General features: G+C 39.1%; 2 protein-coding genes across 5 annotated transcripts in view; one reads left to right on the forward strand and one right to left on the reverse strand.

Annotated features, from left to right (window-relative positions):
* CMSS1 (cms1 ribosomal small subunit homolog) overlaps positions 1-27,982 on the forward strand; it is a 388,299-nt gene that overhangs the window by 8,515 nt on the left and 351,802 nt on the right. The window lies entirely within an intron of this gene.
* The window catches only part of FILIP1L (filamin A interacting protein 1 like), a 91,311-nt gene continuing 87,586 nt past the window's right edge, over positions 24,258-27,982 (reverse strand). For both annotated transcript variants that reach the window (XM_019797341.1, XM_034657256.1), the window contains one exon: positions 24,258-27,412. In XM_019797341.1, coding sequence (XP_019652900.1) covers positions 24,616-27,412 — 2,797 coding nt within the window. In that variant the 3' untranslated portion in view covers positions 24,258-24,615. The remainder of the gene's footprint in view (positions 27,413-27,982) is intronic.

A 27,982-nucleotide genomic window follows, 5' to 3' on the forward strand; every position in this document is an offset into this window, starting at 1 on the left:
TAACTGCTTTTCCTCACCCTGTCATATACCACTGCCATCTCTTAGCAATTTTCTCACTTATGTCTTGACTGAATGGTCCTTCTTTCCGTCATTCATTCATCCTCTGTTCATTTAACATTACGTGCATATTGCAGACACAACACTAAGCACTCTACACATTTTCCCACTGCACCATTCACCTGTTACTACCTTGCACTTCCTTCTGAACTGTTTTTCTTGTATGTTTGTGTTAGAACTTCATCACCTTTCTTCGTAGTCCACTTCCTCCCACTATTTCTCTTACTGCTTTTCAACTTAGACTTTTCCATTTCAGCCTTTTAATTCACGTGACCTTCCCTAGCTTCTTCCTCTACCACTTGCCTTTTGGGACTGCTGCACATCATCCATCTCTTTGGCTTGCATTGCTCAGTGCTACCCAGACTTCCAGCTCCTTCTCCTCCTTGAAATTGGAGTGAGTCCAGGGATATTTGTACAGTGACACGAGCACATTGAAGCAGGCTTGGCTGGAGGAGTATGGAGAACGGCAGTTCCTTTGCTTCTACTCTGCTGGCTCCATCCCAGGATGCTGGCTAAAGCACTGTCCTTCCAGGATTTCTTCCAGGATCATGTCTCCAGTTCTCGGTGCAGGATCACAGAGAAGCTTGCATCATCCTCTTCGTAGAACCTTTTTTTTCCCCGACTGAAGCTTTGTACAATATAACCGTGTCTCGTGTCAGAAATGCCTTGTCTCATAACATTATTGTGTTGCTCTGTTCACACTGAATTACAGACATACCTTTCTCTGAACTCAGTGAGAGAGTTTTAAGTGTGAGGAAAAGAATTACTTTAGTTTAATACTGCCAGAGGCCTGAGTCCCACCTTGTAGATGACTGGTTGAATTCAGTCATGGGTTATCAGAACTGGAAGGAACCTGAAGAATTATTCCGTTCTCCTGTTTTACATATGAGAAACTCAAGGCTCAGACTGATGAGTGCCAAGCTCATTGTCAAATGAGTAAAAAGCTAGGATTGGAATTTGAGTCTTTTGCTGAATCAACTGTGTTTTTCTGTAGCACTGATTCAGAGAAGTCATGTGATTAAAGAATGTCTGATGAGATGATAAATTGTTGTCTTTGTTTTTTTTAAACAGCTAGGGCAGTGATTCTTGTCTCCCTAAAAGGTCTCAGTATTAGTGACCCTTGACTCTTAAAAGTCCTGATTGCTTTAGAAAGCAAAAATACCCATCTACAGTGGTTTTTGTGATAAACCTAGCAATATGATTCCATGGCCTGTCATATATAGGAAGGGCAACTTACTAAAGAAGTGAGACAGAAGACTAAGTGCCAGCAGTCAAGTGTCCATATTACACCTGTAATTATCAGGCCCGTCACACAAAGGATGTGTTCACCCATTACTCATTTTGTTGTTCCTTTCTTCCTTGTACTAAGAATTACCACTTTTTTTCTTTCTCCTCGTGTAAAGAAATTATAGTTTCAGACCTTAAAGTATGATTTTAATTGTCCTGCCATTTTGATGGAAATAATCTGATTTTCTTGAAGGAGATTAGGAATTCTTGCCAGCATATCTTCTTAGCAAAATTTGATTCAATAAAGTTCTGTGAAATGAAAGAGTTCCTTCTGAGTTGAGCTATCCTCATGAATTCATTCCTATCCCATCCTAATGATAGATGGTCCAACTTTGGGCTGGATTGTAAGTAGAATGAGGAATTGGAAGGATTTGGCCTGTTTGTGTATATATGCATATACACACATATAGGTAAAGTAAATGTAGATGTGCTGCTCTTTCAGGATGCTATTCACCAGGTCCAGCAAACTGTGAATGAACTATTTGTCATTTTGCTCCTTCACCATTTCTTAGAGAGATGACCTTTCCTCTTTGGCCTTCATACTGGTACTTTTAGGTTTCCAGATATTTCTGTAGGTGGATGTATCCAGATAGTGCATTGGCATGACTTACCTCTTCCCTCCCATGTGGAGAAAAGTGTTAGAGGTGACAGTCCTTATGATGTGTAGCTTCCCACAGCCAGTGTAGTGACTGGGCTTATCCATAGGCCCTGGGGGAGCTTTAGGGAAAAGCTTAGTGTTGACTGTAGATTTTGGTTTAGGGATCCGTGTTGGAATTCTCTGCTTGCATACCTCCTTGATCTTGAATTAAACAGAAGAACAAAAGGTAATTAATGGTACAGTTCGTGGAGAAGCAGACATTGTTCAGCTTGGAGGATTTGGCTTCTTTGGAAGCACTAGGTTCTGGGGCTACATCAGATTAAAGACTGTCAAGTTGAAGAAAAAAAATTTAGTAAAGCAATTCTGCCAGCATGTGTTGAGTGTGTGCTGTGTGCAAGGCCCTCAGCCCAGTAGATAGCACTAAATACAGAGATAAATTGCTTTTTGGCAATCATAGTATTGTGGGAAATAAGCAAGAGGAGTGTCCCAAATTAATCTCAGAGGGTCATGAGATTGTCAAAGAAAGATTAATTTTAACCAAGGGGGTCTAAGAGAGCTTCATGAAGAAAGTAGCATTTGACTTGGGCCTCTAAAGACTTAGGATTTTTAATAGCAGGAATGGGAGGGCATTCTAGAATAAAGGAATACTTTTGGCAGCAGGATGAGGGAGTAATTTTTGGCAGTGTCCTTGAGGTAGGAACCCGGACACAGTTGAGAAGTGGAGTAACTTCAAATTAGGTTGTATTTGACAGGTGAAATGGGACTGTAGAGTGGGCCTAGATAGGGAAAATTGTACCTGATTCTATAGACTGTACGTGCTAGAAGGGATGGAGAGGGATAGGAAGGACAAAGGCTGGGGAAGACATACTGTGGAGGTAGAATTGTATTAATATTTGTTCCTGTTAATATATGGAGAGTGAGAGAGGGGTCATAGGTTGACTGATCTGGACTGGAAGGGTGGGTTGTGGAGTGTGAAAGAGTGTGATTGAGTTCACATTCACTTAAAATTACACTCTTATTTTCATTTATTAAGGAAAAATACTCTTGGATAAGAATACTTGTTGGTAAAGAGATGGGAAAAAGTTCTCAGCTGACTGTAGTTCTCCCATCATAATCCACAGTTACTGGTGATGATTATTTTCTCCCTCTTTGGTTTCATCATCCTTTCTTTCCTATGAGCTCAAAAATAAAAATCTTTTGAAAATGCATTGCAGTTTTCATCATAGATTACTAATCTTGGTTTTATGGTAACCCTTCTTATATTGTTTTTCATTCTACAGAAACTTGTTTCCATGTTTTTATTGTACTGATAAAGTGCAGTTAAGTCTCTTTATGTAAACATTTAGTTAATTAAAATGCCCTTTAACTTTTAAAGCAACCATATTTAGACTTTCAAATAAACAGTATGTAGACTTAGCTAAAAATATGAGGATTGCTAGAAGAGTTTTTGGACTTTCGTATTATTTACTTTTTTAAACATACTTAATCCTAAACATGGCAAGTGAGATGTTCATACTCTGATATCAGTCTCCTCCTTCCATAGATGGTATTCCTACCTTTCAACCTGTCCTCACGGTCTCATCTTCAGTGTTGAAATGCTCATTCAACGTTTTTTTACCTCATAAGTAGGCAGAACCTTTTTTAAAAAGAATAATAAAACCCAATGGCCAGTAAGGGTTTGGTGAGATGGGCGACCTCAGTGATGATTACAGTAGTAGTTTGGTAGAGTGTATCAAGATACCTAAAACTCACACTCTGACTCATTCGTTTTATCACTAGGACTCTTTTCTAGGAAATAATCAGAGATGTAGGCAAGGCTATTCATTTTTTGCATTATTTATAACAAAAGTTTACACTATATATTATACTGTAATGACATGAAAGTATTATACTGTCTTGAAATGATACTTTTGAAGATACAGGAAAATGCTTATTCAGAAATGTTAAAAGCAAGATTAAAATCTATATATGTGCTTTAACTATGTATGTTTGAAGAGAAAATACTAGAAGAAAATATGCCAGTGGTGTCAGTGGATAACTGATTAGTGAAGTTATAGGTGTTTTTTATTTTTCTTCTATTTTCTACATTTTCTGCAACAAATATACAATTAGAAAAAGCATAAGTTATATTAAGAGATTAAAAAAAACAAGGAAACACTTCAGAGATCAGAACATTTATGTGAATATCAACCATATTTTCCCAACCATGAGCAGTAGCAGCTGCAAATGAAATCAGTGATGGACTAATTCAAGTTATCTGATCTTGTCACCATAGCATTAATAACAGCCTTTCCAAGATAGGTTTCTGCAATGTGCTTTTACTTTGTCAAGATTTAGATTGGTTCTCCTATTGTACAAAAATCTGTTGGAATCCTATTTAAATTGTAGATTCCTGGGCCTTCCCTCTAGAAATTATAATTCATTTGTCTATGGATGTGCCCAGATACCCTCATTTTTAATAAAATCTCAGGGTGATTCATCTGATGCAGGTGGTCAGCCTACCACACTTTGAGAAACACTGCCATAGTTGAACCTCCTTTAGAAGTAAGTTTTAAGTTGTGGGGTGCCTGACAGGCTCAGCTGGGGGGGGGCTTGGTCTCTTGATCTTGGGGTTGTAAGTTCGAGTCCTGCATTGGGTTTATTTTAAAAATTACTTAAAAATAAAATCTTAAAGGGGCACCCAGGTGGTGCAATCGATTAAACATTCGACTCTTCGTTTCTGCTCAGGTCATCATCTCAGGGTCATGAGATCCAGCCCCATGTGGGGCTCTGGGCTCAGCATAGAGTCTGCTTGGGTTTCACTCTCCCTCCCCCTCTGCCTCCCCCACACTTGCACACTTTCTTTCTTTCTTTCTTTCTTTCTTTCTTTCTTTCTTTCTTCCTTTCTTTCTCTCTCTCTCTCTCTCTAAAATAAGCAAATAAATCTTTTTTTTAAAAAAATCTTAAAAGAAAGAAGAAATAAGCTTTAAATTTTCTTTCACCTGGAACTCTGGCCTCCTGGGTGTGGAAGGTTCAGTGGTTTTCATCATCCTGTGGGGCTTTTAAAACACTGCAGATGTCCACATCCCATCTTTGAACCTTTTGACTCTAATTGTCTAAGAGTGTGGAATATGGGCATGTGAATTTTTAATGAGCACCACAGGTTATTCAGAACTGAAATCCCTGTGATAAACCAATTGGTATGGGACACAATATTGGTGGGGCTTGTTTGTTTTAAGCTATGTTGTTATGCTTTGGTGAAGACAGCGTAGCTTGGGATGATGGTCATTGGTAGGGGTCAGTTGCCGGAAAGTTACCGGACTCCCATTGTTTCCAGACCATTGATGGTGCAAGCCAATTTTATGTTTTCTTGTTAACTCTGATTTCACTACATAGTTTTTACCTCTAGATGGCAGCAAAGGCTAGTTATTTTATTAGAACAGGCCTAAATGTCATTCGCCAATCTTCTAAAAATGATGCTGTGGGTTTTTATTTTTTCCTGTATGAATTTTATATTTGGACATATTTCAGTAAATGAGGTATGGAGCTTTAAAATATGTCATCTCTTGGATCATTTTTATAGAACATTATGTCAAATAGAAAGTTTTATCCAAATTTGGAGTGCATATTGCTGGTGGAATCCATGCATATGTCTGTTTAAGACCACACAGTAAATGTTCTACTCAGAGTTGGAGGCTCCTGGGTTTCATCAGAAAGCAGATGTCTTGGAGGAGATTAAGCTAGTTGGAAAGCTCATTCATAGAAGAAAAGAATTTTTTTTTTTTAAATGTTTAACTCAGTTCAACATGGAGATTGGGATTTGGAATGGATTACAGGTCTGAAGGATGCCAAATTTAGTGACGCAGAGGCATTGGTTTTATCTAGGGAGCAGTAGAAAGAAAAGGAGTGTATGTGTGGAATGTATTCACTAAATTCTTAAAATGTTGGTTTATTTGGTCCATAGTTTCTAAAAAGAAACCCAAGCAATCTACAAGACTCCCTGGTTACAAGTCATTAAATGATATTGAGACTTTGTGACCAAAAGAAGTGCAGAAAGGTGAAAATGTTTTCAGTTTTATTTGAAGTCTTAATTACATAGCCCAATTTCTACTTGATGCTTGTGCTCTTTCATATTTTCATGGAGGATAAGCATCTGAAAGCATACCAGAACAAAATCAGCATTTATTGGGAAGCTATTAGATCCTAGTTAGACAGATGGAGTCAGGATGTTCCCTTTTCTGTAAATGAAATTAATTTTGTAAGTACTTAGAACTTTCTGAAGATATATTGGCAACGTATTGTCTAAGAAAACTGTGTTCCCTCTGGAGTGTTCCTGACTCCAAGGACTGCACAGCCCCTCAGTACACCTTTAGCTCTAGAAGTTGAAAGTCTCAAGGCTCCCAAAGACCTCCTATCATTTTGATTTGTGGTTATTGGGGTGATACAGGGTGGGGGCAGATTCAGTGCTTCCTGACTCTCTCAGGGACCCAGCTGTGTTACCAGAATAACAATATTTTGTATTTTTGTTTTTATCTCTTTTTAATGGGAAAATGCATAAGTGATTATGATAGATGTGGTGATGAAAAGGAGGAAATGATAAACTGGAAAAAAATCTTTGAAATATTATTGCCTTCATTTCTTTTGTCTTTTGTATTGTTTGGTAAATCACGACTAATTTGTATAAAGAAAAAAATGGAAATGACAGATAATGAATCTGGCAGATAGCCTAGAGTTTCATAAACTTCTTTGGCTTTTTTCTCTTGATTTTCTCAGAACTTCCTCGATATACAATAAAACTTTATCACTATAGCTTTTACAGTTTTATATGGTAAGAGGGCCTTCAAAAGGAAACTCTATAGTTGGATTTGCTCATTCCTATTAACCTCCTGTGAGAAAACATTTGGTTTTAAATAGAGTTGTAGTGCTATGATTTCTATTAAAAGAGTTGTCTGGTTTCTGAGGAGGTTAGAGGAAATTGATGCCTTTATTTTATAATGTAATATGGTTTATGGTCGTACCTAGTTACATCCCAACTTCTGTGTGGTAATTACAGCATGGGAAGTGAGGAAAATCCAAGAATAAACACTGAAATACAGTTTTCAAAAATCCTTCCTAACCTAGTTGCTTCCAATTTGTGCCCAGACACATAGTATCACATATAGAAATAGTATGCTAAAGTAAAACATACTAACCTTGAACTGTTGTCTTCCTTGTTTGTCCCCTTTCTTTCTTTTTTTTTTTAAGATTTTATTTTTAAGTAATTTCTACATCCATTGTGGAGCTCAAACTTACAGCCGAGATCAAGAGTCACATGCTCTACCGACTGAGCTAGCCAGGAGCCCTGTCCCCTTTCTTTTTATTCCTCTGTCAGATTTTTTACCTCAGGTTTTTGTTTTTTTCTCTTTTGGTACTCTTCCAACCCCTTCTTTCTCATTTCTTCATTTGCACCCATTTAAGTTTTTTCAATTGTTCACGGGCTTACATTTTATAATAGCCTTGGGTTAGCAGTTAGAGCAGAGGCTGTGATGCCAGATAGACTTGGGTCTGCATTCTGGTTCTGGTACCAACTAGCTCTGTGTCCTCAGGCAAGCCATTTAGCTATTCAGACTTCAGTTTCCTCATCTGTAATACTTACCTGGGGATTTGAGTATTACTTTCAAGTTCTTTGGGGAGTAGGAAAGACCCTGGCCCATCAAAGTTCCAGATAAGTGTTTGTTGTTACTAAGGGTAATGTTAATGTTAATGTTATTGGAGACACGTTAGCAAGCATAGGAGTTGAGGCAGCCGACCAAGCAGTACTGTGTTTACTGGGCCATGTTTCTAAGCAATTCTGACCCAGAAAAGGATCCCTTCACACAACCTTTTCCTTCTTTATCCTACTTGGTCTGGTCATCATCTTTCTTTTTTAGAGTACCTGAAAACATACTATTTCTACTTTTTCTTCTTTTCCTATCTTTTAATTGAAAAAGGAAATGAAGTCCTTTGGCCCTGACACTGTGAGTCTATGAAAAGAGCAAATGCAAGCCAGCTGTGGCCACCAGGTATGTTGTTAGCCATGTGAGCCTTTGTTGAACACCTACTACCAGCAGTATTTAAGTCCTGGGTAATGTAGTACAGTGCTTTTGAACTTTATAAGCCCAAGAATGAACCAGGCAGATTGTTTAAATGTGGATTTCCTGCATTGGTTTTCCTACATCGAGGCATGTGGAAATCTGTGGAGTCCTAAGTGATTCTTACAAAGGGGATCAGTGACTGCATTTGAGAAACATTGATATAAGAGTTTCAAAAATAAATGACAGTGGATTCTTGCTCTCAAGAGATTATAGTATAGGAGGGATAACAAATAATTATAAAAAAGAGGCAAAATAAAGTGCTATAATAGAGGTACAAACAGAAGTATTTTGGAAACTCAGAGGAAGATTGTGAAAAGTAAGGAAGGTTTTCCAGAGGAATTGGCATTTGAGATAGGAGTGAGATTTCAATAGGAGAGAAGTTTATTCTAGCCCTAGGAACAGAATGAGCAAGGTACAAGGCAAGAAATCTCAATGGTATGTGAGAGGATGGTCAGTACTGTGTTCTGGTGAGGATACGGGGATTATCCAGCTTCAAAGGGAGTTGAGGCAAGAGATGGAGGCCTGATAGAAAGTTTGGACTTTGGATACTCAGTAATGTAAGTGTGAAGTGAGTGCTATTTTTGGTGGTGGTGGGGTGGAAAGGACTGAAGAATTGCCATGATTAGGAAGGTATTATAGAAAGATCACTAGCAACATGAGTGAGTATTGGATTAAAGATGTGATGGGTTAAATGCAATAGATAACTACCTTACACTACGGTCTGTACTGAGGTCTGGATTTGGGGAGTAGTAGCACAGACACAAGGGGGAGGGCAGAGAAAGAAATACCAGGGCAGAGTGGCTGACTAGATCTGGGGAGTAAGCAGAAAAGTGGAGAATGGCTCCCAGGTGTTGAACCTTGGAACAAGGAAGGTAGTGGACCATCATCAGAAGTAAGACAAAAAGCAACCCAAAGCAGCAGTGCAGTGGGGTGTGGGCACATGCCAAGTTTGAAGTGTAGCTGGACCTTCCATCCACTGTTTGGTAGGCATTGAAAACTTGGGAGATCTTGCTTTGAGAATCATCATGAGAGAAATTGTTGATACCATTCAAGCGGCTAAGAACCCAAGGGGAAAGTGTAATTCCTCTTCACCTGCCAATCTCTTATTCTACGACAGCTAATTCTACATTCCTTTCCAGAGCCTGAGAAGTGAATTTTTTTGGGCCCTATTCTGTGCGTGCACGCCCACCCCCAAATCTCTCCCCTCCCACCCTCCACTTTGCCTGGCTCTGCCACAAGGCTACCAATCTTACTGTTAAGAGTGTAACTAGTTCTGAGAGCAACCCTCTACTGGAGGCTTTTCTTCCCAGTTCTTGAACAATGCATAGTGATTGGATCGTTATCCAGGCACTGATTGGCTAGCAGGGGGAAAGGAAGTTCTGTCCCTGTCCTCCAGTGACCAGGCTGGTCCCCTCTGCCGTTGTGTCTGGGCTGAGCAGACAGATTACATAAATTTATATTCTGGGGGCGGATCTGCCAGTCCTTGGCACAGGGGTGAAGTTCAGTAATTACAGGATGGCTCCCCCTAGAGCACATTTCCTTCCTCATTGGCAGTCTGAGAAAACCTGGAGTAGGGCCATAGTTGATAGGTTGGCCTAAAAAAATAGTAATAATTGTCCATTGTTCTCCCCAGTCCACTCATTACCCTTCTTAGAAGCTAAAATCAGCAGCCCTGGCATTTATATTTTCCAAAATTTTTATAATAAATATGTATTATTCTTAGAATCAGAAAAAAGTTTTATGTAAAAAGAATTGTGTTGCTTATGCCTGTCACTATGAGAGATGTCATCCTTCTTCACTGAGATCCTTACCCAGTGACCACCTCCTTGTTACCCTGAAGGGATTGATTGGTGTTTAAATGTTTCTTATGTTATGGGCCTTTTGGGGATCTGTCGCAATTTTTAGTTAACTCCTCTTTCTATAAAACTGTAATTTTCTGAAGCCTACTATCAATGAATTCAGGTAAGAACATCATTAAAAGGCAAAGAACAGAAAAGGGATGGCTCTTTCTTTCTTTCTTTCTTTCTTTCTTTCTTTCTTTCTTTCTTTCTTTTTTTACGAGAAGGAGAAAAGCAGCCAACTCACTAATAATGAAGAATAGTAATTTGTTCTTGAGGAATTGTGACTTGTTTGAAGATTGGCTGCATTGAAGCAAGTGTTTTTATGCATTTAATTCTTTAGGAGAGATACATTGAAGACCAACTTGAAGACTTTCTCTAAAATGTCAATTTTATTTGTGATGTTTCCTTGGTTTACAGTTATTTAATCCTGAATTTAGGGACTGACAAAGTTGAACCCTAACACTTTTCCCCCTGAGCTGGGAAGATAAATAGTGCTTCTTCTTTTTTTTTTTTTTTCCTTTAAGGTGATTTTGGGACCATCATTCTTCCCTTTTAAAATGCGGTGTTGCTTGAGAAATGGAAATCCTAAATTAGGGTATACCATCCAGGAAGATTTTCCAGTCTTCTGTGAAGGCAGAAGTCCCACTACCTCTGGGCTAAGTTGGTGGTGCTTGTCTTTATGGTGGCTAGACTTTGATCCTTTGATTGCCTTTTCTGGAGGTTTTGGGTCACTATCAGGACCATCAAGGCAGCTACTTACTTACAAGCTTTGATGGGCATGGTCGTGATGCTCCCTCTGTGGATCATTTTTATTCACTTCTTATGCTTTGCTCTCCAGCCACCTCTGAGCCAATCAGGTACCTCATACTCCAAACTCATTCTGCATGTGTGGCATTTTCCTGATGAGGAGGAATTGTGTTTCTCCTTGGCCTTGTTTTCTCCCATGCCCTAGCCACAGCACATCCCCAAGTCCATCTTCCCCATGCCTGCCCATTTACGTGAGGTGTGGTCTCTCACATTCATAATCTCTTATTCCCCTAACAGTAACCTTAGAGAGATGGGAGGAGTTGGAAGGGGAGCCAGATCCCTCTGGACTGTGGTAGTCATGGAAGGTTTCAGAAAAGGTAGGGGTTGAGCCAGACTTTTCAGTGTAAGTCACTTGATGAGAGAAGAGAAAATTATCCATGTAGAGCAGTGGGGAGGAGGTAGAGGAAAGTCCTGTGTATATTTAGGGGCATTTCAAGTGTTCTGGCTAAAACGGCAGACTTTTGAGACAAGAGTACAGGGATGTAATGTTAGGCAACCTGTCTATGTCCTTAAGTGGAGAGGTTCAAATGCAATTTATTGTGCTTTCCACTTGTACTGCGGTAGCTTCTCAGTGTGTTTCTATGGAAAGAGAGTGGGACAATATAACTAGATTTGTGTTATAATGGTCTCATTCTTGTCACATACTAACAGAACAGCCTGAAGCAGTTTTCCTTACATCTCAGATTAAAATTTTTCATCTCTAAAATTGTGAAGATACCTACTTTATAGGGTTGTTGTGAAAAACTGTATAAAGGATTAGTTGCTTCCATTATCTCACTTTTCTGAGGTGAGATAGAATGCTCCCTAGCATTGTATTCAAGGCTTTTCACAGTCTAACAGGATCAGGCCCTTCAAGACCTACCCTGCTGCAACCATCTCAGCTGCAGCTGCACTGCACTGTTCATTGTTCCTTGAACATTGTTTTCTTCCTCTCCTGTCTGCCCTCACACCTCTGCTCTTGGGGGTACCTCCCTGGAACACCTTTTGTCCTCTCTTTATCCTCCTCTTCCTCATCTCCCAGCCCCTGCTCGAGTCTCATCTATTTCTGAAACTTAACCCCCGAACCTTGCCCCCAGAATAACGTGTTCCTCCTCCAAATTCCTGTAGTACTTACTATCCATAGAATTCCGTCTCTGTGTTCTGCTCTTAATTACCTTTTAAGGTAGTTCTCAACTCCCCACCCTAGATTCTAAATCTTATACTTGCATAACTGCCTTACACAGCAATGAGTAATATTAGGTGCTTCATAAATATTTTTTGGTTCATTCTTGTAGCTAATTTGTTGAAGAATGAAGAAAGCTTGCATTCTAATAGAAGACATTGTGCCTCGTGGTTATAAGCTACTGCAGAGGGAATTGAAACTTCTCAGAGAGGACTCTTTGGAAAGGTCTAAACAGTAAAGGGTTATCTCTTAAGTTCTTAGGAATCCTCCTGAAACCCATTTTTCACCCACTAAGGCAAATGTGGTTGGTTCTCTAGACTTTTCTTTACTTCTCTTGAAGGCATGTGAGAAATGGAAAGCTCATCTCAAAACTCAGGTTTATAATATGGCATTGAAAGAAACAAAGGTACAATATATTAACACAAATATAAATGTTAAATACACACGTGCTTTGGGCTGGTCTGTCAAATTAGTGGAAACAATCCTTATGCAACTTGAGTCTTCTGTGCAGATTTTTAAAATCCTTTGAGGCTTATGTTTAGTCAGATTCAAGATTTTCATCTCTACATACCAGAATAAGACTTTTCAAATGAGCTGTTAAATTTTTCCCACAGCAAGTCCTGTAAAAGAGGAACTGGCTTGTAGAGTTAGTCCATCTCCCTAATGCAGTAGTTCTCAAATGGAGGTGATTTTACCCCCCAGAGAACATTTGGCTATGCCAGGAGCCATTTTTGTTCGTCACAGTTGGGGGATGCTGCTTGGCATCTAGTGGGTAGAAGCCAAGAATGCTCTAGACATCCTGGAGTGCACAGGACATCCTTCCACAACAAAGAATCATCAGATCCAAACTGTCAATAGGCCTGAGGTTGAGAAAGTTTGCTCTAGTAAGAAAAGAGCTGATATGTTGAGGATTAAAAGGCTAATTCATAGATTCTTAAAGAAGAAAACACATCTTTGAGGACCCTCTAGTAGTTAGGACATCTACAAGTGGGAAAATGAGGAAGAAGATATTTAATTCCTGAAAGGAAACTTATGCAGATAATTGATTTGTTTATTTATGCCCAGCCTTACTTCCCAAAGGAATTTTAAGCAATTTAAAAAGAGTATCAAGACTTGGGAGAGAATTCAGAAATCACTGGAAATTAGAGCTAGGTGTGATCTTAGAGATCACCAAGTCCAGTTCTCTTTATTTCACAAAAATTAAATGACTTTTCTAGGGTCCCATAGCTGACTGGGAAGGGCATGAACTGGAACCTGATTTTGTTTGCTGGCCTCAAATGTTCCCTCCCACCCCATCACTCCACTTCTCTAAATCATTCCTTGGTCTATTTCAAGCCTCAATTGCTCTGTGAAGCCTTGTTAATCTACTCTAGTCCTGCTTAATCTCTAGTTTACTGTGTGAATTTAGTTTGCATTTGATTAAATGTTATCTAATACTCTTGTTTCTTGTCTCCTTTCCTTGCTCAGAATAATAAGCGCTTTAAGGGCAGTGCATCTTTTGTCTCCATACCTACCCCAGTGTCTGGTAGAAGGTGGGCAGTTCAGTACGGCATGATCAGTGGATACCAGTTGTGTCCATGTGGTGCTTTGACGAAAAGACACCAGGCATGTCACTGAGACATGTGAGTGGCATGTCGGTTAGTGAACCCATTCCACCTTCGCAGAGGCCTAAGGAATGCAAAGTGAAACAGCTTTGGAGGTCTGTAGGGCCTGTATACATTGTTAGTTATGCAAAGAAGACTAGGTTTTCAAACGCAAAATAGAACTCAGAGGAAAAAAAAAATCCTAGATAGCGTTACAAAAATATCGTACAGGACCATTTGGCTACAGGGGGAAAAGGAACTTACTAAAATAAGAAAACTAAATTCAAAAACTGGCTTGATCAGCAAATTTTATTTCTCTTGATCAATAACTTTATAAAAAAAAAACAGGTGAGATTTTAAAATGAAGCTACAAGTAAAGAAGATTTTCCCTAGGATAGCTGACTGTAGCCCAGAATACATTTTTATGGCACCATTTTAAATGTAAAAACTGGTGTCCTGATGGAATGTTGACAGATTTATATGTGCTACCATATGAATAGTGTTAAAATTCATTATCAAATGATAAAGTACTTTGAAGTGTTGACCAATTAACTGGCTGGACTCCCTAAGGATTCCTTACCCCACAGTGTGGCCTTTGGGGGATGCCTGCTCTGATATATTTCACTGCACAGTGGAAGGGTCCATCAGTTGGAAAGGAAAATGAATTTAAGGGGGTTTGAGATTGGGGACTTTATTGAACCACTTATCTTCCTTGCTCTTTCTTGGCATTTGCTCCACTGTGGCCTAAGGTGAATGGAGTCCTTTGTTTTGGTTCATCCAAGCTGCTCTCTCTAATGTGTGTTCTGGACCATTCCCAAGAAATGCTGTAGGGTTATGGAGGGCTTGGAATCTGAGGGAGAAACAGCTTGTAGGTGTCAGACAGCCTGCTACTGCTCGGCTAAAGATTCAGGCATCTATGGTTTGCTACAGTTGTAAACTAGGAACCTTCCCACCTTGTAAAATGGTAGTTTTTATTAAGCTTTTCTTCTGAATTAAAGAAAACCTGGGGTATGAGCTTTCTATTGTCATGCCAGCCACTAGAGGGCAGAATAGTCATACTTCCTTGGACAGGTGTAATTCATTCTGATAGAGCAGAACTATCATCAGAACGCATTTGCTAATGTTTATCAATGTAGGAATTTCTAAAACAGTGGAATTCCTACTTTAGGGTGCATACTGATCAGCAGAAGAATTTGTTAGAAGTGCAGCTTCCTGGGTCCTACCCTTGGATATTCTCATACATGTATCTTGGATTTTACTTTGAGAAACACGGATCTTAATGTTTTGGGCATGCATTTTTGCCTGATTATGTTTTCTCTTAGGATTGCAAAGCAAAATGATTTTTGGAGGGAAAAACAATAACCAGAAGTGAAGGTATAGGGAAATTAGAATGTTGTTAATTTAAAGATCTTTCCCTGCCTTTGTCTAATAAGTTTCAAAGGAGACTCACTCTGTAAAGATTCAGAATCAAAGAAGCTACCAAAAACATGTTTTCGTCTGGATTTCTGCGTCAGTCAATAAAGATCATCAAATCCTTAGGCTTCAAGTCTAAGAATTTTTTAATGAAATATCCCTTTTATGACCATCTTATTGTACAACTTAATTTTTATCCTTTGGGTGTCATGAAGACCTATGTCCTAATGTCTTGGCATTGTGAAGTATAGTTGTGAAGACCTTCTGAGTAGATTTATGTAATCCTGTCTTCATCTTGAACATATAGAGACCTTCCTTTATATGTAAAGATCCAACTATAGTAATATACATTGTTCTAGTAAGGGTGATGGTTTTATTTTTGCCATTGCCCCCAGGGAACAGAGGCATCCTCAGGGAAAGTTTTGCCACTGTTCTTAAAAGGACAGAAGAATATGGAAAACCATTTAAATCTATGGTAGGATGCTATAGCTTAAAAAATTAAAGAGATAGGGGAACTGAGTAAAATGAAAATTGGTTCTGAAGCTGTGACTTCAGATGAAAGGGGAGGGGAAGGGAAGGGAAGGGAAGGGAAGGGAAGGGAAGGGAAGGGAAGGGAAGGGAAGATGTTTTATCAGATCTATATAAAAACCATCTTCTATGAGTCTCTCATGGGCCTCCTTCTTCCAAGAAAACAAACTTCTACCCTCACTTATCTTGTATAAAGATTTCCCAGTGTCAGTTCCTTCCTCCTTCCTAGCTTTCAGTGTTCTTCTGTGATTATATACAAATGAAAAAGAAAGTTCTATAACCTTTCAAACATACACACGGATATAAAAATTTAATTTTGAGGGGCACCTGGGTGGCTCAGTCAATTAAGCATCTGCCTTCAGCTCCGGTCAGGATCCCAGGGTCCTGGGATTAAGCAGGGAGCCTGCTTCTTCCTTTCCCTCTCCCCCTGCTTGTGCACTCCCTCTCTCTCTCTGTTAAATAAATAAAATCTTTAGAAAAAAATAAAAATTTAAGTTGAAATTAAGGACCAAAAGTCTAGAATGTGTGAATGGGAAGATGTTCATTTTTAATGTGTGATTTTATGGAAAGGGGAAGATGCTTTTTTTTTTTTCAGAAATGATGCTGTCTTTACCATAAATTTTAATTAGTAACAGTTTTAATAATCTATATATGTTATTTATATGACAGTGTTCCTAAATTCTGATGGTGATGTGAATTATTATACTGAAGTAATCCTCCCAGTAGAGGAACCTCTAAAAGAGGTTCAGTTCCTTGAAAGTCCAGTAAACTTCTAGTAATGTTAACCACTTGGGATGCCTATTTGTAGTAAATATCTAGAGCAGATGATGAAATGAGAATTTGTGCATTATGATCATGGAGAATAGATCCTGTGGTGTTAACTTTATTGTAGAGAATTGTTCTGGCTCACATGAGAAACTGAATCCTTACAAAAGGAATGAACTATTGAAGAGCCCAGAGCTTTTCATACTGTTAGTTACAGGTGTGCCAGACATGAATCTCCCCTCAGCAGTTGGGGCAGCATATTTTCTCTCTGTACCATTATGTGACAAAGGTTGGGAAGCACTGCAAAGACTTTGTTCTTTCACTCTTTCTACTTTCTGTNTTCTTCCCTTTTAAAATGCGGTGTTGCTTGAGAAATGGAAATCCTAAATTAGGGTATACCATCCAGGAAGATTTTCCAGTCTTCTGTGAAGGCAGAAGTCCCACTACCTCTGGGCTAAGTTGGTGGTGCTTGTCTTTATGGTGGCTAGACTTTGATCCTTTGATTGCCTTTTCTGGAGGTTTTGGGTCACTATCAGGACCATCAAGGCAGCTACTTACTTACAAGCTTTGATGGGCATGGTCGTGATGCTCCCTCTGTGGATCATTTTTATTCACTTCTTATGCTTTGCTCTCCAGCCACCTCTGAGCCAATCAGGTACCTCATACTCCAAACTCATTCTGCATGTGTGGCATTTTCCTGATGAGGAGGAATTGTGTTTCTCCTTGGCCTTGTTTTCTCCCATGCCCTAGCCACAGCACATCCCCAAGTCCATCTTCCCCATGCCTGCCCATTTACGTGAGGTGTGGTCTCTCACATTCATAATCTCTTATTCCCCTAACAGTAACCTTAGAGAGATGGGAGGAGTTGGAAGGGGAGCCAGATCCCTCTGGACTGTGGTAGTCATGGAAGGTTTCAGAAAAGGTAGGGGTTGAGCCAGACTTTTCAGTGTAAGTCACTTGATGAGAGAAGAGAAAATTATCCATGTAGAGCAGTGGGGAGGAGGTAGAGGAAAGTCCTGTGTATATTTAGGGGCATTTCAAGTGTTCTGGCTAAAACGGCAGACTTTTGAGACAAGAGTACAGGGATGTAATGTTAGGCAACCTGTCTATGTCCTTAAGTGGAGAGGTTCAAATGCAATTTATTGTGCTTTCCACTTGTACTGCGGTAGCTTCTCAGTGTGTTTCTATGGAAAGAGAGTGGGACAATATAACTAGATTTGTGTTATAATGGTCTCATTCTTGTCACATACTAACAGAACAGCCTGAAGCAGTTTTCCTTACATCTCAGATTAAAATTTTTCATCTCTAAAATTGTGAAGATACCTACTTTATAGGGTTGTTGTGAAAAACTGTATAAAGGATTAGTTGCTTCCATTATCTCACTTTTCTGAGGTGAGATAGAATGCTCCCTAGCATTGTATTCAAGGCTTTTCACAGTCTAACAGGATCAGGCCCTTCAAGACCTACCCTGCTGCAACCATCTCAGCTGCAGCTGCACTGCACTGTTCATTGTTCCTTGAACATTGTTTTCTTCCTCTCCTGTCTGCCCTCACACCTCTGCTCTTGGGGGTACCTCCCTGGAACACCTTTTGTCCTCTCTTTATCCTCCTCTTCCTCATCTCCCAGCCCCTGCTCGAGTCTCATCTATTTCTGAAACTTAACCCCCGAACCTTGCCCCCAGAATAACGTGTTCCTCCTCCAAATTCCTGTAGTACTTACTATCCATAGAATTCCGTCTCTGTGTTCTGCTCTTAATTACCTTTTAAGGTAGTTCTCAACTCCCCACCCTAGATTCTAAATCTTATACTTGCATAACTGCCTTACACAGCAATGAGTAATATTAGGTGCTTCATAAATATTTTTTGGTTCATTCTTGTAGCTAATTTGTTGAAGAATGAAGAAAGCTTGCATTCTAATAGAAGACATTGTGCCTCGTGGTTATAAGCTACTGCAGAGGGAATTGAAACTTCTCAGAGAGGACTCTTTGGAAAGGTCTAAACAGTAAAGGGTTATCTCTTAAGTTCTTAGGAATCCTCCTGAAACCCATTTTTCACCCACTAAGGCAAATGTGGTTGGTTCTCTAGACTTTTCTTTACTTCTCTTGAAGGCATGTGAGAAATGGAAAGCTCATCTCAAAACTCAGGTTTATAATATGGCATTGAAAGAAACAAAGGTACAATATATTAACACAAATATAAATGTTAAATACACACGTGCTTTGGGCTGGTCTGTCAAATTAGTGGAAACAATCCTTATGCAACTTGAGTCTTCTGTGCAGATTTTTAAAATCCTTTGAGGCTTATGTTTAGTCAGATTCAAGATTTTCATCTCTACATACCAGAATAAGACTTTTCAAATGAGCTGTTAAATTTTTCCCACAGCAAGTCCTGTAAAAGAGGAACTGGCTTGTAGAGTTAGTCCATCTCCCTAATGCAGTAGTTCTCAAATGGAGGTGATTTTACCCCCCAGAGAACATTTGGCTATGCCAGGAGCCATTTTTGTTCGTCACAGTTGGGGGATGCTGCTTGGCATCTAGTGGGTAGAAGCCAAGAATGCTCTAGACATCCTGGAGTGCACAGGACATCCTTCCACAACAAAGAATCATCAGATCCAAACTGTCAATAGGCCTGAGGTTGAGAAAGTTTGCTCTAGTAAGAAAAGAGCTGATATGTTGAGGATTAAAAGGCTAATTCATAGATTCTTAAAGAAGAAAACACATCTTTGAGGACCCTCTAGTAGTTAGGACATCTACAAGTGGGAAAATGAGGAAGAAGATATTTAATTCCTGAAAGGAAACTTATGCAGATAATTGATTTGTTTATTTATGCCCAGCCTTACTTCCCAAAGGAATTTTAAGCAATTTAAAAAGAGTATCAAGACTTGGGAGAGAATTCAGAAATCACTGGAAATTAGAGCTAGGTGTGATCTTAGAGATCACCAAGTCCAGTTCTCTTTATTTCACAAAAATTAAATGACTTTTCTAGGGTCCCATAGCTGACTGGGAAGGGCATGAACTGGAACCTGATTTTGTTTGCTGGCCTCAAATGTTCCCTCCCACCCCATCACTCCACTTCTCTAAATCATTCCTTGGTCTATTTCAAGCCTCAATTGCTCTGTGAAGCCTTGTTAATCTACTCTAGTCCTGCTTAATCTCTAGTTTACTGTGTGAATTTAGTTTGCATTTGATTAAATGTTATCTAATACTCTTGTTTCTTGTCTCCTTTCCTTGCTCAGAATAATAAGCGCTTTAAGGGCAGTGCATCTTTTGTCTCCATACCTACCCCAGTGTCTGGTAGAAGGTGGGCAGTTCAGTACGGCATGATCAGTGGATTAACCAGTTGTGTCCATGTGGTGCTTTGACGAAAAGACACCAGGCATGTCACTGAGACATGTGAGTGGCATGTCGGTTAGTGAACCCATTCCACCTTCGCAGAGGCCTAAGGAATGCAAAGTGAAACAGCTTTGGAGGTCTGTAGGGCCTGTATACATTGTTAGTTATGCAAAGAAGACTAGGTTTTCAAACGCAAAATAGAACTCAGAGGAAAAAAAAAATCCTAGATAGCGTTACAAAAATATCGTACAGGACCATTTGGCTACAGGGGGAAAAGGAACTTACTAAAATAAGAAAACTAAATTCAAAAACTGGCTTGATCAGCAAATTTTATTTCTCTTGATCAATAACTTTATAAAAAAAAAACAGGTGAGATTTTAAAATGAAGCTACAAGTAAAGAAGATTTTCCCTAGGATAGCTGACTGTAGCCCAGAATACATTTTTATGGCACCATTTTAAATGTAAAAACTGGTGTCCTGATGGAATGTTGACAGATTTATATGTGCTACCATATGAATAGTGTTAAAATTCATTATCAAATGATAAAGTACTTTGAAGTGTTGACCAATTAACTGGCTGGACTCCCTAAGGATTCCTTACCCCACAGTGTGGCCTTTGGGGGATGCCTGCTCTGATATATTTCACTGCACAGTGGAAGGGTCCATCAGTTGGAAAGGAAAATGAATTTAAGGGGGTTTGAGATTGGGGACTTTATTGAACCACTTATCTTCCTTGCTCTTTCTTGGCATTTGCTCCACTGTGGCCTAAGGTGAATGGAGTCCTTTGTTTTGGTTCATCCAAGCTGCTCTCTCTAATGTGTGTTCTGGACCATTCCCAAGAAATGCTGTAGGGTTATGGAGGGCTTGGAATCTGAGGGAGAAACAGCTTGTAGGTGTCAGACAGCCTGCTACTGCTCGGCTAAAGATTCAGGCATCTATGGTTTGCTACAGTTGTAAACTAGGAACCTTCCCACCTTGTAAAATGGTAGTTTTTATTAAGCTTTTCTTCTGAATTAAAGAAAACCTGGGGTATGAGCTTTCTATTGTCATGCCAGCCACTAGAGGGCAGAATAGTCATACTTCCTTGGACAGGTGTAATTCATTCTGATAGAGCAGAACTATCATCAGAACGCATTTGCTAATGTTTATCAATGTAGGAATTTCTAAAACAGTGGAATTCCTACTTTAGGGTGCATACTGATCAGCAGAAGAATTTGTTAGAAGTGCAGCTTCCTGGGTCCTACCCTTGGATATTCTCATACATGTATCTTGGATTTTACTTTGAGAAACACGGATCTTAATGTTTTGGGCATGCATTTTTGCCTGATTATGTTTTCTCTTAGGATTGCAAAGCAAAATGATTTTTGGAGGGAAAAACAATAACCAGAAGTGAAGGTATAGGGAAATTAGAATGTTGTTAATTTAAAGATCTTTCCCTGCCTTTGTCTAATAAGTTTCAAAGGAGACTCACTCTGTAAAGATTCAGAATCAAAGAAGCTACCAAAAACATGTTTTCGTCTGGATTTCTGCGTCAGTCAATAAAGATCATCAAATCCTTAGGCTTCAAGTCTAAGAATTTTTTAATGAAATATCCCTTTTATGACCATCTTATTGTACAACTTAATTTTTATCCTTTGGGTGTCATGAAGACCTATGTCCTAATGTCTTGGCATTGTGAAGTATAGTTGTGAAGACCTTCTGAGTAGATTTATGTAATCCTGTCTTCATCTTGAACATATAGAGACCTTCCTTTATATGTAAAGATCCAACTATAGTAATATACATTGTTCTAGTAAGGGTGATGGTTTTATTTTTGCCATTGCCCCCAGGGAACAGAGGCATCCTCAGGGAAAGTTTTGCCACTGTTCTTAAAAGGACAGAAGAATATGGAAAACCATTTAAATCTATGGTAGGATGCTATAGCTTAAAAAATTAAAGAGATAGGGGAACTGAGTAAAATGAAAATTGGTTCTGAAGCTGTGACTTCAGATGAAAGGGGAGGGGAAGGGAAGGGAAGGGAAGGGAAGGGAAGGGAAGGGAAGGGAAGGGAAGGGAAGATGTTTTATCAGATCTATATAAAAACCATCTTCTATGAGTCTCTCATGGGCCTCCTTCTTCCAAGAAAACAAACTTCTACCCTCACTTATCTTGTATAAAGATTTCCCAGTGTCAGTTCCTTCCTCCTTCCTAGCTTTCAGTGTTCTTCTGTGATTATATACAAATGAAAAAGAAAGTTCTATAACCTTTCAAACATACACACGGATATAAAAATTTAATTTTGAGGGGCACCTGGGTGGCTCAGTCAATTAAGCATCTGCCTTCAGCTCCGGTCAGGATCCCAGGGTCCTGGGATTAAGCAGGGAGCCTGCTTCTTCCTTTCCCTCTCCCCCTGCTTGTGCACTCCCTCTCTCTCTCTGTTAAATAAATAAAATCTTTAGAAAAAAATAAAAATTTAAGTTGAAATTAAGGACCAAAAGTCTAGAATGTGTGAATGGGAAGATGTTCATTTTTAATGTGTGATTTTATGGAAAGGGGAAGATGCTTTTTTTTTTTTCAGAAATGATGCTGTCTTTACCATAAATTTTAATTAGTAACAGTTTTAATAATCTATATATGTTATTTATATGACAGTGTTCCTAAATTCTGATGGTGATGTGAATTATTATACTGAAGTAATCCTCCCAGTAGAGGAACCTCTAAAAGAGGTTCAGTTCCTTGAAAGTCCAGTAAACTTCTAGTAATGTTAACCACTTGGGATGCCTATTTGTAGTAAATATCTAGAGCAGATGATGAAATGAGAATTTGTGCATTATGATCATGGAGAATAGATCCTGTGGTGTTAACTTTATTGTAGAGAATTGTTCTGGCTCACATGAGAAACTGAATCCTTACAAAAGGAATGAACTATTGAAGAGCCCAGAGCTTTTCATACTGTTAGTTACAGGTGTGCCAGACATGAATCTCCCCTCAGCAGTTGGGGCAGCATATTTTCTCTCTGTACCATTATGTGACAAAGGTTGGGAAGCACTGCAAAGACTTTGTTCTTTCACTCTTTCTACTTTCTGTCACGCTCCAAAATGTTACGTGTACCCTCTCTTGATTATTATCTAGAAACGTATCTTATGCAATAGCGTTATCAGTGTCTACTTTGAAAGATGTAAAGTTAAGTATGTAGTTTCTTCTAAAGTTCTAGCCCAGGGTCACTTAAAAATAAAAATAGTTTTGGGACGCCTAGGTGGCTTAGTAAGTTAAGCATCTGTCTGGCTCAGGTCCTAATCTCAGTCTCTGCTCAGTAGGGTGTCTGTTTCTCCCTCTGCCTCCCCCCAGCCCCCCGCTCCTCTTTCTCTCTGTCTTTCTCAAATAAATAAAATCTTTAACAAATAATAAATAAAAATAGTTTTGAAAAACATTTAGACCATCATGTATTTTGTAATATAGTTGGGTCACTGCCGATTCCCAAGATAAATGTGTTTAAACAGAAGCTTTCTCATTCATCACCACCCTCAGCTTTCATCCAAATTTATTTAATGATGATGCAAGCCCACAGCATTGGTGTTGCAGTTCATCACCATGGAAATGTTTCTGTCAACAAATCCTCGCTTTGCTATCATGGAATTGATTTTGCAGGGAAAGGGAGGCTAATTGTGGAAGATTCCTTTTACTTCTAAAGATCTTCACAGTTTGCCTGGGTGTCTAAATGAATTCTGTTTAAAATTAGTAGCTGGCAGTAAAAGTGACCAAACTAAATTAACAGTTATAAGGTTGGAAAAGGAAACCTGGTAATGAACTATTTTGTCTGATTTTTTTTTTTTTTTTGAGTCTGACTTGGGGACCAGATTTGTAATTTAAAATGTTCCTCTGAAAACTATTTTCTCCGCTATGGAAATATAGATCATTTTCAAAGAGTCCTATAAGGTAGGTATCAGAATTCTTAGGATGCTTTGAGTTTTTCTCACTTACCTTTTAAATGGCATAACAATAATCACAGAAGAAACTTTCCTCAACTAACATAATATATGATTTTTAAAGAAAAAAATACGCCTTTTCTATAACTTATGTTTGAAACCATCTTTGGCTTCTATTTGCTTGTTTAGAAGCAGGGGGAAAATGCAATTATATTGTAAGCTTCTGAATGTAGCCGATTTACAAGCAAGGTAGGAAACACCTACCTTAAATAATCCAAACTATTTTGGGATCCAGATAGTAAAGAAAAACAAGAATGACATTTTTGCTTTGAAGCAGTGTTCAAGAGCATGTATCATAGTGGCTGATTTTAGGTTTGGATGATACATATGTTTTATGGGGGTTTTCACCTGTAGTAGAAATACAGTCAACTCTTGATTGTCGAGGTAACTTGTGTTTTCAAATGTGCTTTTTCTGGCTTCCTGTCACATTTCAAAGCCTTTTACTTTCAGCTCATATGTGCTTATAAAAGCAAATTATTTAATATTATTTTATTAACTTAGTGTCAGTAAACATTAGGTTCCCAATATGTGCTAAGCACTTTGCTGGGCACCAGGGATACTGAGGTACATCTCAAGCAGGAAGTTAAGTTAGCTCCTAAGAGAACTTACAGTTCACTTTAAAATCAAAGAGACATAAATTTTATTTATATGAACCACTTCCTCTTCCTCTAAAAACATGTAATCAGAAGTTGACTATAAATTGGAAGTGGGAAGTAGGTCCTACTTGTTTTTAAGAAATAATTAATAGACCTTATGAACAGGAAGTAAAATTCTATTATACATGCAAAAATGTAACACAAAATGACCAAGAAAAAAAAATTCAGCAAGCAATGGTAAAAATAACAAATTATTTACTGCTTTAAAATGTTAAAGTATTTCATCAAGACAAGTTGCAGTGAAATTAATGTGAGTTATGGAAAATGAAATACATAAAGATGTATTTATACAAGTGCAGACTAAATATTTTCCATACAGGTATGTAAATGAAAAGATATACAGTAAGTGCACACTTGATATGACTATTGCAGGCAACACTTAGTTAGTTTCAGATACTCTTGGATAGTTCATGCACAAACCTTCCCAAAGTACAAGTTCAGTCAGTCTTTTGGGAGATGTGGAGGGATAATTAAAAAGGATTGAGTTCCTTGCAATAACATCACTATAGACTGGATGAGGGTGAGAGTCGTCAGTTATATATATTACTTACTGTAATTTGTGATTGTCGAGGAAGAGATGTGGCTGTTGGTGTAATAGTAATACTGCTGGTGACTTTATTGGTTGTTTTGTTTAGTGCCCCATTAGTTAAGCCTTGAGTTCGGTTATCCTGTGGTGGTGTTGAAGGGCTGGCAGGTCTCACGGGGCTGGCTACAGCTTGCATGTAAGGACTTCCTAAGTGAATGTGGATTTTATTATCCTCAGTAGTTATCACACTTGAACTGTTGCTGTTTGAACGCTGAAACTGCCATGATGACTGCCGGTCAGGGGAGACTCTGAAAATCGCATGCTTGGCACTGATTTCTATCGGCTCTGGGGAACGTCCCTGCTCAGGAGAGCCTGCTGAACCAGTCACAGCCAAAACCTGAATAGGTGACATTGTCCTTTCTGGAGTTATAGAACCACAAGACTCTGGAGTCTGCGCTCTGGCAAAGGTTGCCATGGTAATTGGGGACATGCTTTGCTCTAAATTCATGAGGCCTTCAGCAGTTGTTTTGGATTTCACCGGTGTTATGGAGGCATTTTGGAGGATGGTTATCCTTTGCTTTGGGGTGCCACAGTTTGGTATCACCGCAGTGCTTGTGTAAGAGTGAGGACTCTCTGCAGTCGGACTTGTGATTTCAAGAGTGGCCGTGTTTTGGACATGGTCTGGAGTAACTTTTATATGAAGTGGTTGCCCAGGCATGTGGCTTAGGACTAGATCTCCAGGTTGCATGAAGTTGCCGTTGGGTTTAGTTTGTATTTTTCCATTCTGAGGATGGGTCTCCTTAGATTTCATCCAAGGAATCCATAGTTTCCTGTTAACAGGACAGGGAGTAGATGAATTGCATTTGAAGGACAGCAGGGATTCGTCGTCATTAGGGTCCTCATCGTGGTCCTCACTCTCCTCATACAACTGACCGTTGATGACTGCTCGTTCCAGAGGAATGAGACTCTTGTAATCGGGCGGCTCATTGTCTGCTACTTCTGTCTGGACTTCTTTAGAAAATACTTGAGGGTCAGAGATGATTCTTCCATTGAGACTAGGCCGGAGGCTCTTACTAAAATGCCGGTACCTCTCTAACTCTTTAGTGAGGTTTTCGATCTCTCTTCCTAAATCTCTGTTCCTGTTTTCTTGTTGATTGAGTTTCTTTTGCAGAACTGAATGATCTCCCTGGAGATGACATATCAGGTCCTCAGTTGCCATGTATTCATGAATTTTCTCTTTCAGTGCGTCCACTTCTCTTGAGAGGTGCCCTGATTTAGCTTCTTCTTCTTGAAGCCTTTTGAAAAGCCATTGTTCATGGCTGGACTCTGTCTTTTCTGCTAACTTATACTTGTCAAGTTCCATTTTAACATGTTCCAGCTCTTCAGATAAAAATTGAGCTTTTTCTCGTTCATTAGCATACCTTCGTTCTAGAGTCTCATACTCATCTTCTGTTTTCATAAGGTCATCCTCAATGGCTTTCATATCCTTTAACTTCAGTCTCAATCTTTCCACTTCTTGAGAGAGCTCTTTAATCTTATTGTTTTCTTGGTGTAATGCTATTGTGGACTTACTAGAATCTTGATTTAATTTGTTTTTTAGGAAGTCTTTCTCAATTGCTTCCAGTGATTGAAGCCTATTTTTCAACATATTAACTTTGGACAGGAGATCATTTCCTTTCTCTTCTTCTGCTTTCAGTTTGTTCTTTAGATCGTCTCTCTCCTTGGTGACACTGTACATTTTTTCTTCCACATCAGTTTTGGACTTCAGTGCCCTTTTTGTTTCCTCAATTAACTTCTCAGTAACTGTTGTCACTTTATTTTGCTCCCTTTGAAGCTGAGAAGCAGCAGCTTGTAACTTATCTTCAGTTTGCTTTAATTTTTCACTCATTGTTTTCCTTTCATCTACCAGCATCACAGTCAATGTTTTCAGTTTAGTTAAATCCTCTTTCAGGGTGAATTCTGTCTTTTCCAGACGACTTTCAATGGCTTCTAGCTCTTTGATCCTTACTTTTAAACTCTCCAGTTCTTGAGACAACTGCTTTGTGGTCGTCCTTTCTTTTTCTAAATTGCATTTCAGAGAGTAACATTCTTGTTTGCTTTTGTTGAAGGCATCTTCTAATTTGTCCAGAGCCATAATCCTTTTATTGAGTTTTTCAACCTCAAGTTTGAAGTCTTTACTCTGTGATGTTTCTTTTTCAAGCCTCTTATTGAGATCTCTGCACTGCTCCTCCATTTTTATGAGTTCTTCATCCTTCCCTTCCATTTCTAGGACACGTTTCCTGAGCTCCTCCACCTCAGCCATGATACCGCAGTTTCCATATTCTCCCTTGTTGATTTTTTCTTTTATATCTTGCAGCTCCTCTTCTGCTTTTCGTAAAGACCTGTTTGTCTCTTCTAACTCATCAATTTGCCGGCTGAGTGCTGCCAGCTTTTGTCGAAGCTGGCGATTTTGGCTGTCCTCATTGGTGAGCTTTGCCATAATTGTTTCTTGGTTTTGGTGAAACTTTGTGGTCTGTGTCTGCAGTTCTTTCTCTAGTCTGGTTGCCTTCTGCTCTTCTTCCTGAACTCGGGTTTCAGCGAGGGCTAGTTTAGCATGTGTTTCCTTTGCCCTTGTGGTTAGGTCTTGGATTTTCTCTCTTTGAAGGGCAAGCTGTGCCGTCAGCCTTTGTTGTTCATCCACCACCATCAAAGCAAAAGACTTCAGTTTGGTCAGCTCCTCTTTCAGGGCAGTGACCCTTTTTTCCTTTTCTTGCTCCTTCTTCTCCTGGGACTTGGTTTCTTGGTCAATCAGCTTCTTTAATCTGAAAAATACAAGAGTGCATTCTATTTTGTGATTGGTGCTTTAGTAACTTATCAGCTGTGATTAAACATTTGTGTAATTTAAAATGATTGATAGCTATACAGAATATGGAAAGGAATTCCTGAATTTGATTGGAGAGGAGAATCTTGATAGTTACCTTGCTTTTTTGCTTTCACTACTCCCTCTCCCCCCACCCCTTGTTGATTGGTAATAGTTGTATTTCACCAGGAGCCTTAGTGGAAGAGTAAAGGTAAAAATAGTTGGTTTAAATTGCTTGTGTAACCGAACCAGTAGACAGTCTAGCCTGAAAGCTGTAAAAACAGAGTTTCAAGGTGACCTGGCTTCATTACTGGCCCTACTCTACCAGCTAATTAACCTAGACAGTTATTTAATATCCTTGAGCTTCAGTTTCCTGGTATGAAAAATGGAGGCAATAATTGTATTATCTCAGGGGCCATTTGTGAAAATTAAATGAGATAATTCTTCCAAGATTCTCATAGTGCTGGCACATAGTAAGCATTTGGTAAGTGTTGGTTATTGCTGTTGTCCTTATGAATGTGGCTGTGGTTAC

The sequence above is a fragment of the Ailuropoda melanoleuca genome, chromosome 1 (genome assembly GCF_002007445.2).
Source record: "Ailuropoda melanoleuca isolate Jingjing chromosome 1, ASM200744v2, whole genome shotgun sequence".
Taxonomy (NCBI): Eukaryota; Metazoa; Chordata; class Mammalia; order Carnivora; family Ursidae; genus Ailuropoda; species Ailuropoda melanoleuca.